Consider the following 16,048-nt stretch of genomic DNA (forward strand, 5'->3'; position numbering starts at 1 on the left):
TCAATTAATGATAGTAGCTATTTTGACGTAATGACATTTTCTTAAATAATGAAAAGAAAAGTGTGCTAGTATTTTTGTAAATATTGATATTTCTTATATTTTGGTAATTGGTAACTTTATGAGGAAAGAAAGTTGATTGGTTATTTTCTTTTTTGTTCGTTTTAGGGTTTTCTTTGTTTTTTTTTTTTTAAGCTCTAGTAATAAGTCTATTCTTTCAAGTTACAGTTTGGGAGTCTTGTTTTTGGTGCTGTGTCATTTCTTTGGTGATCTTCATGAGGACTATGTGCTCAATTGTCGGTTCTTTTTAATTATCAACGTGATGATGGTTGTCCTTGCACGTAGTCTGACAACATAACCAAAACAAAAATCACAAAACAAACACAAGAGAGGAATTCATAATGAATTGAAATCAGTTTCAAACATGATCAATCACAAAATCAAAAAAGAGACTCACTAGTGTCACTAATATTCATAAACAAAATGAAAAGAGGAAGTTACTTACATCGATGAATTCACCTTAGAGATTTGACGAAGAACAACGATGAATTCACCTAAGCGATTTGATGAATAACAACGATGAAAGAAGATCCTCGAGTAGAATTACATGCGGGAGATAACAAAAAACAAATTAGGGGAAAATGGAAAATAGGAGAAGAATTGGAGCAGAAAGGATGCGGTAAATAACTTCAATTGCGAGCTAGGACAAAATTGAAAAGTGGTAGAAGAATTGGAGCAAAAATAATGAGGTTCACAAGTTCGAAATTAGAGTGGGACGATTGATCTATTGTGAATCTCAAATTTCAATCGCTTTACTTAGTTGATAAGGTGGAAGGACAAAATGGTTAGGAAGAGGAAAAATTTAAGAAATAGTTATGGCACTAACTCGAAAGCCCCTCAAACTTGCTAGTCACAGTCTGGTGGGACTTAAGAGTTGAGGACTCGAATGCTACACACGAGAGTTTCATGCTAAGTGGCTCGACCAACATTACTTTGCAAGCGGTTAATATTATCTAATTAGTAATTACCAATTTTCAAGGGGGAGATGATTACCGATTAAACCCACGCACCTGTAAAAAAACACACCTCACTCTCTCGGTAATTAATTGGGTGAGATGTTAATTTAAGGGGACCGAAGCCTCGACACTTCTACTGTCACAGCACAACGCCCATACACTAATATTTTGAATCCCTAAAAATGAACCCGGCGGCGAGGAATGCCTGGAGTTTGTTCCGACGGCCGAGTCAGGGCCTCGCCGAGTCACTGAGTCCGGCGACTCACCACCGCCACGAGCAAGTGAGAGGGATTCGCGTGAAGGTTCTGAACGGAAACTTGGAGTGGGCGCTGACGTTTATGCAGAGGAAGATGCAGTCGAGTGGGATCGAGAGGATGATCAAGCGCGAGCAGACCCACCACATCAAGAACTCCGAGAAGCGCGTATTGGCACGCAAGAACCTCGAGCGTAAGCTCAAATCCCAAGACCTCGCCCGCAAGCTCCAGTCCATCCTCATCAAGAAAGTCAGGTATGCGATTTACTGTTTTGCTTTGTGCCATTCGGATGGATTGGGAATTGGGTTGAGTCCCAATTTGGGGATTCTGATTTCAAATTTAGGGTATAGGTTTGATGTTTAGTTTATGATTGTGCTGTTTAGCTTCTTTACATTGTTGCTTGTTTGGGGTTTAGGGTTTAGGGGTTTTAATTGTGTCTTGGAATTGGGAGAGGCAATTGAAAGTAGAGAGCTTTGAAATTTTGAATATCGTGGGGATAGGTGTGTGTGTGTGTAGGTAGCTCGGCCCTTACTGGAGTTTACATTTGATTTGGGGTTGGGAGATTATGAATCAATCAGAGATATCTGATAGTGTGTGTGTGTGTCGAGTTTGAAGGGTTTAGGTGGGTGAATAAGGAGGAACAAGTTTGGAATTGGAAATGGCCCGAATGTGTTTATTTGTGAATATAAGTTGTTAGAAAAAGAAAGTTAGAGGCCTTTGAAAAGCTGAACTTCGAAGTAGGGAACTTTGAAATCTTGACTATACTTCAAGTTATGCTAACCGTCATTGAAAGAAGAGAACTTTGAAATATTATCCTTCAATGTTTGAAGTGTTTGCCTGAGCACTTCTTTGATGTGCCAGCTGTTGAGTATACACGTTGAGAATGGGAAAGGAAGAAACAAAGTTTAAGTGCTTTTAACTTCCTGTTTTTGGTTATGAGTGAAAGTAAACATGTATCTTATAAAGAAATCGAATAAAGAAAGAGAAGAAGGAAAATTAGTTCTTCATTTCCTCTGATACTTTGTGAAGAGACTGGACTCATAAAGTCAGAGACTCATGGGAACAATAATAAATAACCAATTGGCTAGGTTTGGGCAGTGTGCATACTTCTGCTTTGGTTTCCCAAAACCGTTTGGTTTTGGTAAAGGGATGAAAGGGACGAAATTCAAAGTGTTGTGGGGCTGTGGCGTCTTGCACGTGTTTTGGGTGCTGTGGATGGAAAGAAATAGAAGAATTTTTTAGTCTATTAAGGGGCAGGGATTGAGGAGCTTTGGGAGCAAGTGATATCTTGGTTGAGTCTTTGGGCTTTAGTTTCTATGGCCTTTAAAGATTATAGCTTCTCTTGTATTTTGCAGGACTGGAGGGCAGCAGTATTTTAGGAATTTCTGTCGCTTTTGGGGGTTACTGGTTTTTTGCTTCTGTTGTGTGGACTTCTTGTTTACTGTTTGAATTTGTATTTGTTTTGTTCTTAACAAGATCTGTTTCATTTCCATAAAAAAATAAAAATAAAAAAACAAAAAACAAAACAAAACAAAAACACTAAAACTTTCTAGTCTTATCTTTTTCTCTCTTGTTTCTCTAGTTTTTATTGAAATCCCAGCCAATCCCTTTGTCCTGAGTTACAAATGTTATACATAATTGGAGAGCAGGTTATAGCTTTTAATAGCTTTTAAGTGGAATCTTTAAATTTTGAACGGTAGACAAGGATCAATGTTCAAACGGAACAAGTATCATCTTGGTGCAAGATTATATTTGAAGTTGGGACTACTCAGTCTCCATTTATGGGTTTTGTCTAATAGTTGTATCACTGCTGCACCGTATTTCCCATAGTATTTTTAAATAACCTTTCTGTGGAACTCTTATGGCTAGATTCCTCCTCATATTTGCTTCTAATATAAATCCTTATACCTGTTCTCTTGTTGCAGAGGCCTATGAGATCATTCAAACACATTCTTGATGGCACCTGTGTGCTTTCTCTTCTGGAATTTCATGGCCAATGCAGCACCCGCTTTTTATCGGGTTGCTTGGCAGCTTCTTCTGCCACTCTAGTTTTTGTAGACTAGTATGTTTGACTCGGGATTTTAAAAGTTCATGTTTCAGTTGTAATCCAGTTTTGCAATTAAGTGGTGTATGAAGGGATCTTAAGACATGGCATGTGTCATTATTTTAAAGTTTACCTCATAAAAGAAGATGGAATGGTCGGGAAAGTGACCCTGAAGCTTTATTCTATAAAGAATTTGATTTAACTGGCGCATATTGGATATCTAACCAGATCGACAAAAGCTTGAGAATGCTAATTCAAACTTTACGTGAGAATGCTATAGCTGCCCAATTACATTTCTTTAGTTGAAGTCAGAATGCTATTTCAAACTTCACTAGTTTAGCTATTACGAAAAACATCAGTAAGCCAATAAACCACCAAAGTCTTCTAGTTATCTCACATTGACCAAGTATTTTTGTTCTCTCTGTAATCAATCCAAGCAGAGATATCGAAAAAGCTCATAGAAAATATGCAGAAAAACAAGCTGCTCTCGGACACCAAGAAGATCCAAGTTCATTGCTCTATGCTCATTAAACCCCTCAGGGATAATGATGACCTCTCTTGTGTTGGTACAGTATGTTATTCCATCACTTTTGGAATCCTATCAGCACTATGCATTGTTGCAGCAGGATCAAGTACAATTGTAGTTTTTTTTCTTTTTCGGAAGGATGATTGTAGTCTATCGAACGGGGGTTTACACACAACTCTATAGGAATCCGAACAATTGAGATGCAAAGACAAGAGCAAGTGAATATTTCTATAATCAGCAAAATAATTTTTGAAAAGCTTTTCATCCTTATGATCTGGAGCAGTGCTCTTAGCTCAGGTAAAGAAGTCTGAGCACACACTTCTACTTCACCAATTACCACAAAAGTTCATACCAGCCCCCAGCACGTCTAAATTACTATTTGTCAGTTCATTATATATCAGAACATTCATTACAATATGCCAGTACAGACATTACATTACAATTGAATGAGAAATGAATAATGTTTCAAAGCAGTTGTTTCCTTTCTGGTTTCTTGCTATGTGAGCAACACGGTTACATGATTTGAATAAATCTGATGTCTAAAGAATATTCTTTTGCATATTGTATTGTTGTACTGGTGTACTGAGAATTTCTATCCTCACACTCAATCTGTCAATGCTAATTTTGGGTTAAGTCTAACTACAGTACTACAGTAGTTAACTGTCACACTGTCAAAACTTGAAACACATTGAATCAGTATCTGTGAATGACTCATTTAGGTGATTAGGACTGCATTTGGGCATTTTTGGTATAATTATGATGGTGCATGAATTGGATTTTATCTGTCAAACCAACATCTCAGATTCCTCAGCAAAAAATGGTAAGGATCTAAATACCTGGATATGAATATGATTTATCCCCCAGAATTTAATACTGCTGTTACAGCCAAAAATGAAAGACATCAGAGTGAATTTAATATATCCTCCATATTTTTAAATTAGTTGTGTTTACGTAAACAATACGTTCCTTACAACGATAAACTTATATTTAAAAAGACGAATGCGCTCGCACTCGAACTAAGAACTTCATGCATGGTTACGACTTCTTCAAACTTAGAGTAATACCACTAAACTAATAATTAGAAATGAGGTGATTCTCTCAAAATAATAATGCATAAGAAATAATGAGATAAAAGTCATAAAACCATATGACAAAATTAAAAAAAATAAATCCTCTAATTTAGGGAAAATTTGGCAAATGTAGCAGAACCACAAATCCTCTAAACCAGAGGTAGAGATTAACCATGGTTAGATTTTAACCATTGGGCAAAAAAATCAGTATTTAAATGCATCGAAACCAATATTACCTTTGCATTATATGAGTGCTTTTGATATATAGGTTACATAATATCATACAATTATACAAATTCTTTTCAGAGGGGTTGAAAGAATTTCACCAAAAAGTAAAAACCCCTGAAATAGGGATTTTGTCTAAAATTTTGATCAGGGTGGCGATAGAGGGAAACCACAAGAATTTGGTTGGGAATTCATCTGCAATTTATATATTTGAAAGGGGTAAATTTCATTGATACCCTCTTTTTATTTTGTCAGTTTCACTCAACATGGTTTTCACTCTTCCTTGTTTGGAATTTTATTCTTCTGTCATTGCTTCTCTATTTGATTGTCTCTAATGCTATTAGACTTCTAGGGTTTTACCCAAAGCTACTTAATTGAGCATGTTTTATGTGGAATTTCAAGTATTATTGGAAGCTAATTCAAATGGTTTTGTATGCCTATTAGATTGGGGGTTTGCTTAGGTTGTTAAATGTTAGTGAATTTGAGAACTGGGTTATCTGGTTTTTATGTTCTTGGTTCTCCAAATTTGGATTATGATTTACCGTTTTGGATTGGTTATTTATTTGAAAGTGTATGATAACTGAGATTGTACTTATGGTTTCTGGGAACTGTTATAAAAGTGAACTTGGAATTCAACAACAGCCATTCACCCTGCAGTCATTAGTTTTACCAGCATTTCTTGGGAACAAGATGGGTCTTTTTTAAATTTTTGTTTCGTGATCTTATGATTGAGTATGAATGTGATGGCTGGCATTGCAATCTTATTATTGATCAATGTGCTTTTGTCAATTTATCCTGCGCTTACTTGGGAATTTCAGCGCTTTAACTTGTTAAATTCCATGGATTGTTGGTTTCCCGCGTAATTTCGCTTGATGATTGAATTGAAAAATCTAGGTAAGGAGTTGTTAAAGATTCTGTAACGGATATATGAGAGGAAGCATTCATTAGTGTTTTTTTCCATGTTTGAAGTTGTTGCCTTTGATTAACTATGGCCGTGCTGGTTGGTATAATCTTCACATCTTTTATTTAATATCGGAATTGAATTAGTTTCCTTATCACGGTTTTTCTGTTTTCCAGATGCAGCTTCCACAATCAGAAGTAACTTATTAATTTCGGGTGTTTGATAGAATTAATATTTGGTTTGATTGTGGTTCGTATAGGAGTGACCTACACATCAAAATAAGCAAACTAGGAGATATAGGTACTGATCCAGAGAGTCACCAACATTGTGAATATGGAATGCAACAAAGAAGAGGCCTTTAAGGCCAAACAGATAGCAGAGTTGAAGGTTGCAGGGTTTGACTTTGCTGGGGCTAAACAATTTGCTTTAAAAGCTCAAAACTTGTATCCTGAGCTTGATGGTCTTCCTCAATTTCTGGCAACTCTCGATGTCTACACCTCTGCTGAGAAGGGACCAAATGGGGAAGTTAATTGGTACAAGGTCCTTGGAGTGGAACCTTTGGCTAATGAAGATACAATCCAAAAGCAATTCAGGAAACTGGCTTTAATGCTTCACCCAGATAAAAATAAATCTGCAGGTGCTGAAGGGGCGTTCAAGATTATATCCGATGCCAGGAGAATTCTTCATGACCGGAAGCAGATTTTAAGCTCTACGCATGATGGAGTTCCAGATGGGAAATCATCGATGCCTACTACAAAGTATGGTTTCTGTGATTTCTTTACTAGGAATCATTCAAACACAAGGGATGAGAGGAGTGCTACTCCTACCATGCCAGATGGGAAATCATCGATGCCTACTACACAGTTTAACAGTTATCATTCAAAGACAAGGGACCAGAGGAGTTCTACTCCTACCATGCCAGATGGGAAATCATCGATGCCTACTACTCAGAATAAGTTCCAGTTCAACAATTATAATTCAAACACAAGGGATGAGAGGAATGCTACTCCTACCAAGCCTTTGACAACTTCTCGTCCACAGAAAGGTCGGAAAACTACATTTTGGACCATTTGCAGTTGTTGCAAGGTGTATTTTGAGTATCTTAGAATGTTTCTCACCCACAAGCTTCAATGTCACAACTGCCATAATCACTTTATAGCTCATAAGATACCAGCCCCCAAAAATGCATCAAAGTCAAGGCCTTTTGACCCTCAGCAACAAATACCTAGTCAGCCTACCATTCCCAATAACTCTTGTGATCCAGGAAGGACACCTGCTGCTGCCGCAGATGTGAGATCATCAGGAATTTCTGGTGTCAACAAACCAATGTTTGCTCCAGGATGGACACATGCTGCGGCTGCAGATGTGAGATCATCAGGAATTTCTGGTGTCGACAAACCAATGCTTGCTCCTGGATGGACACATGCTGCCGCTAGAGATGTGAGATCATCAGGAATTTCTGGTCTATGCTTCAACTCAGCAACTGCTGAAAGTATGCAAACAACAGCCTTCAGTTCTAGTCAAGCTGCAGGTAGTGCTCATCCAGCATTCGGGCAATTGAATAGAGCGCATGAAGTGTCATTTCCATATAAGGAGGCCCATCAGTGCAAATTTCATGCTTTTGAGAATCCAGATCCTTTCTTATCTACAGTATCTCCTAATACTGGTTTCAGCACTGTGCCCAATGGAGTTGAGCCTAGAAAGAAAAGGCATCGGTGGCAAGAGATGCAAACTAATGTGGGAATGGGAAATGAAGGAGTTGATATGCCCAATCTCTCACGGGAATAGATATATATATATATATATATGCATGTAATATATAGGTAGCTCGGCCCATCTAGAGTTCATATTTGATTTGGGTTGGGAGACTGAATCAATCAGAGATATCTGAGAGTGTGTGCGTCGTGTTTGAAGGGTTTTGGTGGGTGAATACGGAGGAACAAGCTTCGAATGGAAATGGCCCGAATGTGTTATTCTGTGAATCTAAGTTGTTAGGAAAAGAAATTTAGAGGCCTTTGAAAAGCTACACTTCAAAGTAGGGAACTTTGAAATCTTAACTATTGTCCAGTTATGCTTAACCATCATTGGAAGAAGAGAACTTTGAAATCTTACCCTTCAAAGTAGGCAGTGTTTGCCTGAGCACTTCTTTGATATACCAGTTGTTTAGTTTACTCATTGAGCACTTCTTTGATATACCAGTTGCTTAGTTTACTCATTGAGAATGGGAAAGGAAGAAGCAAAGTTTAAATCCTTTGACTTCCTGTCATTGGTTATGACTAAAAGTAAACAAGTATCCTATAAAGAAAGAGAAGGAAAAATAGTTCTTCATTACCTCTGATACTTTGTCAAGAGACTTGACTCATAGAGTCAGAAACTCATGGGAACAATAATTAACCAAGTGACTAAGTTTGGGCAGTTTGCAGTGCAGATTTCTGCTTTGTTTCCTCAAAACTGTTCTGGTTTTGGTAAAAGGGATGACAGCCAAAGTGTTGGGGGCCTGTGGTGTCTTGGCCGTGTTTTGGATGCTGTGGATGGAAAGAAACAGAAGAATTTTTGAAGTCTAAGGAGCAGAGATTGAGGAGCTTTGGGAGCGAGCGAGATTGTGGTTGGTCTTTGAGTTTCAGCCTCTATGGCCTTTAAAGATTACAGCTTCTCTTTCATTTTGAGGGACTGGAGAGCAGCAGTATTTTAGGAATTTCTATCTCTTTGACTGGTTTTTGCTGCTTCTCTTTTGAGCTTCTGTTTTGTGGACTTCTTTTCTACTCTTTGTTTTTATATTTGTTTTGTTCTTAACAAAATCTGTTTCATTTCCAAAAAAAAAAAACCAAAAAAAGCCTAGAATTATCTCTTGTTTCTCTGGTTTTCATTGAAATCCAAGCCAATCCCTTTGTCCTGAGTTACAAATGTTATACATAATTGGAGAGCAGGTTCTAGCTTTTCAGTAGAATGTTAGATTTTGGACTGTAGACAAGGATCAAAGGTCAAACGGAACAAGTACCATGTCGTTACAAAGGTTATATATGGAGTTGGGAGTACGCAGACTCCATTTTGGGTTTTGTCTAATTTACTGCTGCACCATATTTTCCTGTAGTATGTTTAAAAAGAACCTTTTTTTGGAAATGTTATCTCTTATGGGAGGATTCCTCCTCGTATTTGCTTCTCATTATATACCTGTTCTCTTGTTGCAGAGGCCTGTAAGATCATTCAAGCACATTCTGGATGGCACATGTATACTTTCTCTTCTGGAATTTCATGGCCAATGCAGCATCCGCTTTTCATCTGGTTGCTTGGCAGCTTCTACTGCCACTCTTTTTGTAGACGAGTATATTTGACTCGGGATTTTAAAAGTTCATGTTTCTGTTGTAATCCTGCATCAATTTTGGAATTAAGTGGTGTATGAACTATGAAGGGATCTTAAGACATGGCATGTGTCATAATTTAAGGTCTGCCTCATAAAAGAAAATGGAATCGTCTGGGAAGGGACTCTGAAAGAAGCTTTATTCTATGTAGAATTTAATTAACTGGCGCATATTGGATATCTACTATCTCTTTATCTTCTTTCTCGTCTTGTTTTATTTAATTCAGAGATGTAAATCAAATGAATTTTTATTTGAAAATACCAGTTATCCATGAATGAAGTAAGAGATGAATAATCAAAAGCTTCATGGTCTACTAAAGAGTCTGGCTAGTTTATTCAAAAAAAAAGTCTCCGGCTACCTTGTTAATAGACCAAAGGTTTGATGCCATTCTCAAACTGCTGCTCTAAAATGGTAACTGCTGTAACATAACTTTGGACTAAATGGTACAATGCTCTGATCTGAACAAGAATGATGAGTAGTCATTTCATATAAGCCATGAGCATGGTGAAATTGAATAGAACCTATTCCAATCCAAAATCAATTTCAGATAGAATTGGACATAACCACACAATTTCTACGTCCACGAAGTTCTTAGTCTCTGTTATTCAATCGGCACTAAGCCTAATTCTCATCTACATGTTAAATTTGCCAGCTTCGATTTGAGAGGAAAGACAAGTTGGATAGATCATCATGAGGTGCCAGATCCAAGTTTTTGGTGTACAAGTTTTGCCACAGAACTGGCTAAGCTGTCCGCTGCATTCTCTGTGGATGCCTCTGCATATACACGTATAACATCTTCTGTTCCCGATGGTCGTATAAAACACCGGCCTCTAGGGTACTTAGCTGCAAAATAAAATAAATTAAAAATAGAAAAACTAAGAAATTTGTTGGTACTGTGAATTTACCAACCAAAAAAAAAAGGAAAAGTGGCAATCCCTCGAGAAAGAATTACCACAGCTCTAATATCTTAAATGTAAAACATGAGAAATATCTGCACATGAAATTCTTTGGTAAGAGACACAAAACACAAAGGACCACTGAATCAGTTTGTGCAAGAGCTGGCCAAACCAAGTTCAAAGGGAATTTTTCTTGGGTCCGAGTGTCTCACCACTAATCGATAATGATCAAGGATATTCTGCAGAGAAAAGATGATGTGCAGTATACCAGACACAAGGGAACAAAAAGGGTCTCATACACTGCTTACCAGTTTCAGCGTTAATAGCTTCTTGAATGCCAGGGGGCTTCGCAACCACAGTTTCTGCATTTGCTGTGACAACAGCAGTTCTGTCTACAACTTTGACCTGATAATTGCCACTGTTAGTTTCTTAATCGCACAGGACAAGTGCAAAAGCACATATGTGCAAAGCTGCCAAAAATAAGAAAAATTAACTATTTTGAGAATGGATGACCAATCCTAAATAGGAAACTATAAAGATCATATACCTTGAGGTAAAATACAAAGATGATAAGTATCCATATATGAGCATAAGAGACTCTCATGAAAAGTTAATCAAGGACACTTGCCTTAAGCTGCCTACTTGGTAGATCATGATAAAGCTCATTCCATTTCTCTATTGACCATCCCATATGTTGTAAAATGGCCTCAACCAAGAGCATCCCACTCAAAGCATCTCCAACAGCCGGGTTAATCAATTTTGTGACCGCCAAGAGTCTCATAGCTGCCTTATGTGGTTCCGAACCTGAAATAAACAAATCATGTCCTTCATTCAGATACATAATACAGAATGAAGACAGTAAAACTACAATAGATCAAAACTCTCAGGTTTAACCTTTAGCTACATCAGAAAACTCAGTATTCTTGGCCTCTAACCAACACAAGAATTTTTCTGAGAACAAGATGGTGCCATGGCCATTTGCCTCAAAATATATTCCAATATCATACTGTGCTGCTTTCTCATGCAGGTACTTCACACCTGTAGGAGTGAAAATGACTTCCAGGCCTAACTGTTTAAGATAATCTGTGGATGCTCCATTTGCATAGGCCGTTTGCACAATACCAAGACAGCATTGATAATCATCATTCACATTAACATCTCTTTTCTTATTCAAGATGCTTAGTTGCTCCTTGATGAATACAGCAAACAACGATAATATCTTGTCCCCATCAACAAGTTCGATCTTAATACTACTTGTAGATGGCACAATAAAATATACAAGTCGATCAGCATCACCATCCAAGCTACAACACCTGAAAAACTAGACCCATCCAAACAGTTAATTCCACTCCCATCATTCAGTGCAAGTTGAAACGTTTTGCATACTCAATTGAACATTAAAAATTGACTACATGGCGAAGTTGACCTACCTGACACCCCAAGAGCAATGCATGGACCATTGCACACCAATTTTTGTAAACCACTCAAAGTAGCTTTAGAGAACATTATGAAAAAAATAAAAGCTATACTTGTTTTCAAGCCAACCATCATTTATATTATACCTATAAAAAGCAGTCTTAGAAGTTAGACCCCATGTAGTTATCTTAACTCGGATAAAAATTCCAGCTTTTAAAAGCAGTAAACTTCACTAGTTTTGCTATTATGAAACACATCAGTAAGCCAATAAACCACCAAAGTCTTTTAAATTTTTGCAATATCTCACATTGACCTAGTATGTCCCTTCCATTCGTAACCCTAAACATAGATATTGAAACAACTTGTAGAAAATATGATTTTCAGTCATTGTCCAGTAATATCCATATGATGCAGGCATTTCAAGCAAGTTTGTGAAGAACAGTTAACGTTTTTAGCATACTTGATATTCATAATTAATTTATAATCAAAAGATGGCCGACCTTATCCCGACATCTTGTGAACCAAAACCAGACGGAGCAACCTTCTCTTTCTGCACATAATCAGCACCAACTCCATCATTGAGTACACCTCCTTCTTTTCCAGAGTTCCGAACATCAATAACCAAACCAGTCAACATCTTCTTCAAGATTTCGAGTTTTTCTCCGCCAACACCATTAGCCCCATCTACAACCAACTTGTCTGCCTCATTTCTGGTGTTAGATCCACTAGGAATCAGATCAACCAAGCACCTGAAAAACCGCACAATGCTCTTAAAAAGAAATCATTCAAACGCAATATGTTTTGCTTTTAGAATAAACTAGGCCATACTCCAACCTCTAGCTGAAAACTAACCTGAATGAGCTGGACAGCTGCTCAAAGTAATCCATTTCCGATGCTTTGGCACCCTTATTTCTAGCACGAACCATCCAATGGAGTGTCGGGGTTGTTAAAATTCCCATGTCAAGGGCAACTGCTCCAATAATGGAACTGATTCCCTTCATGGAGCAAATTTAAATCAAGATTCCTAAAAAGATATCAAAATCTGAATGTTCAAAACCTCTTGAAAGAGAAGGTACCTGTTTAGCAGCTTCAAGCAGAGATTCACCACTGGGTCTTGTATCTCTTGCCAGTAAAATCTCCACCGACTTAGCTCCATTAAGTGTGATTTTTTCATTTTCCACAAATTCAGTTATCAACTGTCAGATGTCATAAAACACATGTTGTGAGTATCTCCAAAATAGAAAGAAGGGAAAAAAAAACATGCATACAACCACACACACACACAATGATGATATCAAAGACCGACCTGAACGAGTTGTTGGGGATCACAGGCATTGGCAAGTGTATCCGCAAAGGGCTCCCAATCTTGAGAAAGCATTCCACCACTAGGGTCAGCAACTTTGATTCCATTATCAGAGATTTTGTTGTGAGAGGCTGTGATCATCAGCCCGATTACTGATTGGGTCTTCACTGCTCTAAGAGCTGCTAATATTCCCACCCTGTAAACCGTGGATTGAAGAATCGAGGCATCCGCTCTGAACCCAGCCGTTCCATATGATAGCTTCACTCCTGACTCCAAAATTCCACAAGTGACTACCCAGAAACATCATTTTGTGGACAATAAATAAATATGTTTGAGAAAATTTGAACCTTGTGGAGGTGGGAAGCGAGATGAGGAGCTGAGGAGGAGTGAGCGTTGGTCTTCATTCATGGTTGTTAAACAAAAATTTCTCAACAAAGATGCCCCTGATTCAAATTTAAAAGAATAAGTTTAACGGTTGGTATTGAGAGCATGTATAGGAACTCAATAAACAGCAAATATTCTTATTATTCTCTCTTCTTTGTCTTTTTGCAGAATCAGATTCTAAATTCCTATTGTTTGGATTCATTCTCCAGATGCCCAAATAGACAATAAAAAGTCACCGCAAATGCAACCATGTGATCAGTTGCAGAAATTGATCCTCTTGAATTGAAACTGAAGACAAGTACCAACAATTATACATCATCAGCACACCAAGTAGACTCCCACACACTACAGATGAAAATGATATAATGGGACCAATTAGGACAGTGAAATTGACAAAATCTGGGAACTAATTTATAGAGACCAGAAACTAGTTCACTGAGAACAAAAGAAAACAAAGCCAAACTTGTCAAAACTACTCTACCAAAGTCACTTAGCAGACGTTGACCAAAAGTAATCACCAAACCATTCCGTATAGATATACAGAAATAAGTCAAATAACCCAATTTCCATGCCCTCAGATGGTAAAGATAAACTGTATAACACAGAACTTTTGCAAGATGTAATAATCATCTATGGATTGAGTTCATATGTAGAACCTGCATTTTGAAGATGCTACGATTAAAGACTTCAGTAAGATGAATATAATTGCCAGCTTTGTTGTCATTGAGCAAAGAATAAGCAAAAGCACAACCAAGAAAGTACTTGATCAACTTTGTTTCCCTATAGCTGTAGGTCATTATGGAGGTAAATATGTGTTCTGTGGAATGATGAAAAGACAATTTATATTCAAATATATTTGTCTTGGTTGGCAAGGCTTGGATATATAGTGCTGCTTATGGTAAGCTTAGTCATCAGAAGAGCTAGAGTGGAGATTTTCAAAGCTTTAGAAAGAGTTGGAAATCCCACAATCTGACGTGGGTTACTGTGGGTGAATTTAATGATCAGATTTTCTTCTCCTATAAAATTTTTAGGAAAGTCTCTTGGTAGAAGCAAAAGGTTCAGGAATTGATTTAACATTCAGGGCATGACTGACTTGGTGTACTTGGCTGCAAAAGGGAAAGTAGGGGATTTTGTCATGAAAAAGGTTGGATAGAGTTATTTGTGACGAGGATTGGTGGATTGAGTTTCCCAAAACTTTTGTGGGTTGTGCATTTGGCTAATCAGACGATTCCATTTAGTCATACGCCAGCCTTGGTTTTAAAAAGTTCAGGATTCTGGGTGTAAGACTCGAGGCTAAAGTGAACTAACAGGTGACCAGGCTTGTTCTGCATCATACGGTCTCAAAGCGCAAGCTAACAAGGCTTTCTAAACATACAACATCAGCTACGATACCATCGCCAGTACAAGAGGATCTCACGTACCATCTGATGATTCCCATTCACTCAACACCCCAAAATAATAGCAGAAACAACATTCTCACAATCAACTGACCCATGAACTTCATAAAATCGCTTCTACAATAAAATGATGCATTACCCAACTCAATATAAACAATCACTGAAAATATCTGCAATGAACAACACCAACAAAACAGAGCACCTGCAATTCCAGTCTAACACTTTATGATCTGAGTCCTCTAATACTGACATTTAGAACTAAATCCATTCCCACACAAAGAATACTGATTGTAAAAGAAACCAAAGATAGCACAATCACAAACATGGGCATGAAGGCTAGCACCAAAATCACACAACAACTAAACAAAATGGTAAAATCACACACAACCCAATTCACATCTGAATCACCAATACACAATACCTGAATCACAACAAATAGAACAAGAAAAAGATTAAAACTTTAACGCTAACCTTAATGCAGAAGAGAGAAAGAGTGCGAATTGAACCCTCCAAAATTGTTCTCCTCCCTTAATTTCTATTCAATTTGTAAGAATTGTTCTTCTGCTCTGTTTCCAAAGTGCCTTAAAAAAGCATAAATGGCACACCTGTAATTCCTCCAAACTCCAAGCCCACTTCTTTATTGCTTTATTACTTAAAACAAACCCCCAAACGCAGCAAAGCACAATCCCACATTCACAATGGGTCTTTTCTTCTGGCGGAAAGGCAGCGACTCCAAAGCCGAAACGAAGCCCAACCCGAACCCGAACCCGGATCCGAAACCGGTTGAGGTTCCGGGCATGAACGGCGCCGTTGAGGTCCCACGGCCCGCCAAAGTCACCGTCTTTGAATTCGGGTCGGTCGCCGCTTCCGCAGATAAGGTCACTCTCGCCGGGTACTGCCCCGTCTCGGAGGAGCTCGAGCCCTGCCGCTGGGAGATCCTCTCCGCGAGTGGCTCCGACGCGCCGCAGTTCCGCGTGGTGTTCTGAGAGCTGTAAAGGAGTCGCCTTTGTCGGATTCTGAGGTTTAATTTGCTGTAATTTCAAGTTATGAGGAGTTTAGGGTTTTGCTGGATTTGTGTAGCTTCTGTGGAACTAAAAGAAATTTTAGCTTGGAAATGACAATTCAGTGAGATTTACATGGTAATTTTAAGAACCCAACTTTTTGATTTTGTGGTTTCAATTTTTTAAGAGCTAATTTGGATGAAAATTTTAGAGAACTGCCTAGCTTAAATGTGTAGTTTTGTGTGAAAATAGAGCTTGG

At 38.0% G+C, this 16,048-nt stretch overlaps 4 protein-coding genes across 9 annotated transcripts; 3 read left to right on the forward strand and 1 right to left on the reverse strand.

Moving 5' to 3' along the window:
* Positions 1 to 1,133: 1,133 nt before the first annotated feature.
* Positions 1,134 to 9,593, forward strand: LOC112175511. 2 transcript variants are annotated; one of them, XM_040510318.1, is made up of 2 exons: positions 1,134 to 1,521; positions 9,222 to 9,593. In XM_040510318.1, exons 1-2 carry the CDS (start codon positions 1,196 to 1,198, stop codon positions 9,229 to 9,231), a joined length of 336 nt encoding a protein of 111 aa, XP_040366252.1. In that variant the 5' UTR covers positions 1,134 to 1,195; the 3' UTR covers positions 9,232 to 9,593. The 2 variants fall into 2 exon arrangements, with proteins under 2 accessions (XP_040366252.1, XP_024168948.1); XM_024313180.2 differs by lacking the exon at positions 9,222 to 9,593 and adding an exon at positions 3,193 to 3,519 and having other exon boundaries at positions 1,135 to 1,521.
* LOC112176613 lies at positions 4,574 to 9,215 on the forward strand. 2 transcript variants are annotated; one of them, XM_024314634.2, is made up of 2 exons: positions 4,574 to 5,351; positions 6,293 to 9,215. In XM_024314634.2, exon 2 carries the CDS (start codon positions 6,367 to 6,369, stop codon positions 7,819 to 7,821), a length of 1,455 nt encoding a protein of 484 aa, XP_024170402.1. In that variant the 5' UTR covers positions 4,574 to 5,351; positions 6,293 to 6,366; the 3' UTR covers positions 7,822 to 9,215. The 2 variants fall into 2 exon arrangements, with proteins under 2 accessions (XP_024170402.1, XP_024170400.1); XM_024314632.2 differs by having other exon boundaries at positions 4,575 to 5,351; positions 6,210 to 9,215.
* Positions 9,594 to 9,769: 176 nt separating the features above from the next.
* Positions 9,770 to 15,555, reverse strand: LOC112176612 (phosphoacetylglucosamine mutase). Of its 4 annotated transcripts, XM_024314629.2 has the most exons (11): positions 15,260 to 15,555; positions 13,694 to 13,736; positions 13,355 to 13,450; positions 13,011 to 13,273; positions 12,781 to 12,900; positions 12,557 to 12,699; positions 12,205 to 12,453; positions 11,183 to 11,601; positions 10,917 to 11,092; positions 10,597 to 10,693; positions 10,081 to 10,235 (listed from the first exon to the last, which is right to left on the reverse strand). In XM_024314629.2, exons 3-11 carry the CDS (start codon positions 13,413 to 13,415, stop codon positions 10,081 to 10,083), a joined length of 1,683 nt encoding a protein of 560 aa, XP_024170397.1. In that variant the 5' UTR covers positions 13,416 to 13,450; positions 13,694 to 13,736; positions 15,260 to 15,555. The 4 variants fall into 4 exon arrangements, with proteins under 4 accessions (XP_024170396.1, XP_024170397.1, XP_024170399.1 ...); XM_024314628.2 differs by lacking the exon at positions 13,694 to 13,736 and having other exon boundaries at positions 9,770 to 10,235; XM_024314631.2 differs by lacking the exon at positions 15,260 to 15,555 and having other exon boundaries at positions 13,640 to 13,704.
* LOC112176614 lies at positions 15,475 to 15,953 on the forward strand. Its single transcript, XM_024314635.2, has one exon. It carries the CDS (start codon positions 15,487 to 15,489, stop codon positions 15,772 to 15,774), a length of 288 nt encoding a protein of 95 aa, XP_024170403.1. The 5' UTR covers positions 15,475 to 15,486; the 3' UTR covers positions 15,775 to 15,953.
* The last annotated feature ends 95 nt before the right edge of the window (positions 15,954 to 16,048 follow it).

The sequence above is a fragment of the Rosa chinensis genome, chromosome 7 (genome assembly GCF_002994745.2).
Source record: "Rosa chinensis cultivar Old Blush chromosome 7, RchiOBHm-V2, whole genome shotgun sequence".
Lineage (NCBI taxonomy): Eukaryota > Viridiplantae > Streptophyta > Magnoliopsida > Rosales > Rosaceae > Rosa > Rosa chinensis.

What these genes read in the sequence shown, in the direction of transcription:
- LOC112175511 (XM_040510318.1), top strand. Translation starts at nt 1,196, where the DNA reads ATGAACCCGGCGGCGAGGAATGCCTGGAGTTTGTTCCGACGGCCGAGT.
- LOC112176613 (XM_024314634.2), top strand. Translation starts at nt 6,367, where the DNA reads ATGGAATGCAACAAAGAAGAGGCCTTTAAGGCCAAACAGATAGCAGAG.
- LOC112176612 (XM_024314628.2), bottom strand. Translation starts at nt 13,415, where the DNA reads ATGAATGAAGACCAACGCTCACTCCTCCTCAGCTCCTCATCTCGCTTC. An exon ending in CAGCTGTCCAGCTCATTCAG is followed by an intron (nt 12,454 to 12,556) that starts GTTAGTTTTCAG and finishes GCGGTTTTTCAG; the next exon opens with GTGCTTGGTTGATCTGATTC. An exon ending in AGCTATTAACGCTGAAACTG is followed by an intron (nt 10,236 to 10,596) that starts GTAAGCAGTGTA and finishes TTTATTTTGCAG; the next exon opens with CTAAGTACCCTAGAGGCCGG.
- LOC112176614 (XM_024314635.2), top strand. Translation starts at nt 15,487, where the DNA reads ATGGGTCTTTTCTTCTGGCGGAAAGGCAGCGACTCCAAAGCCGAAACG.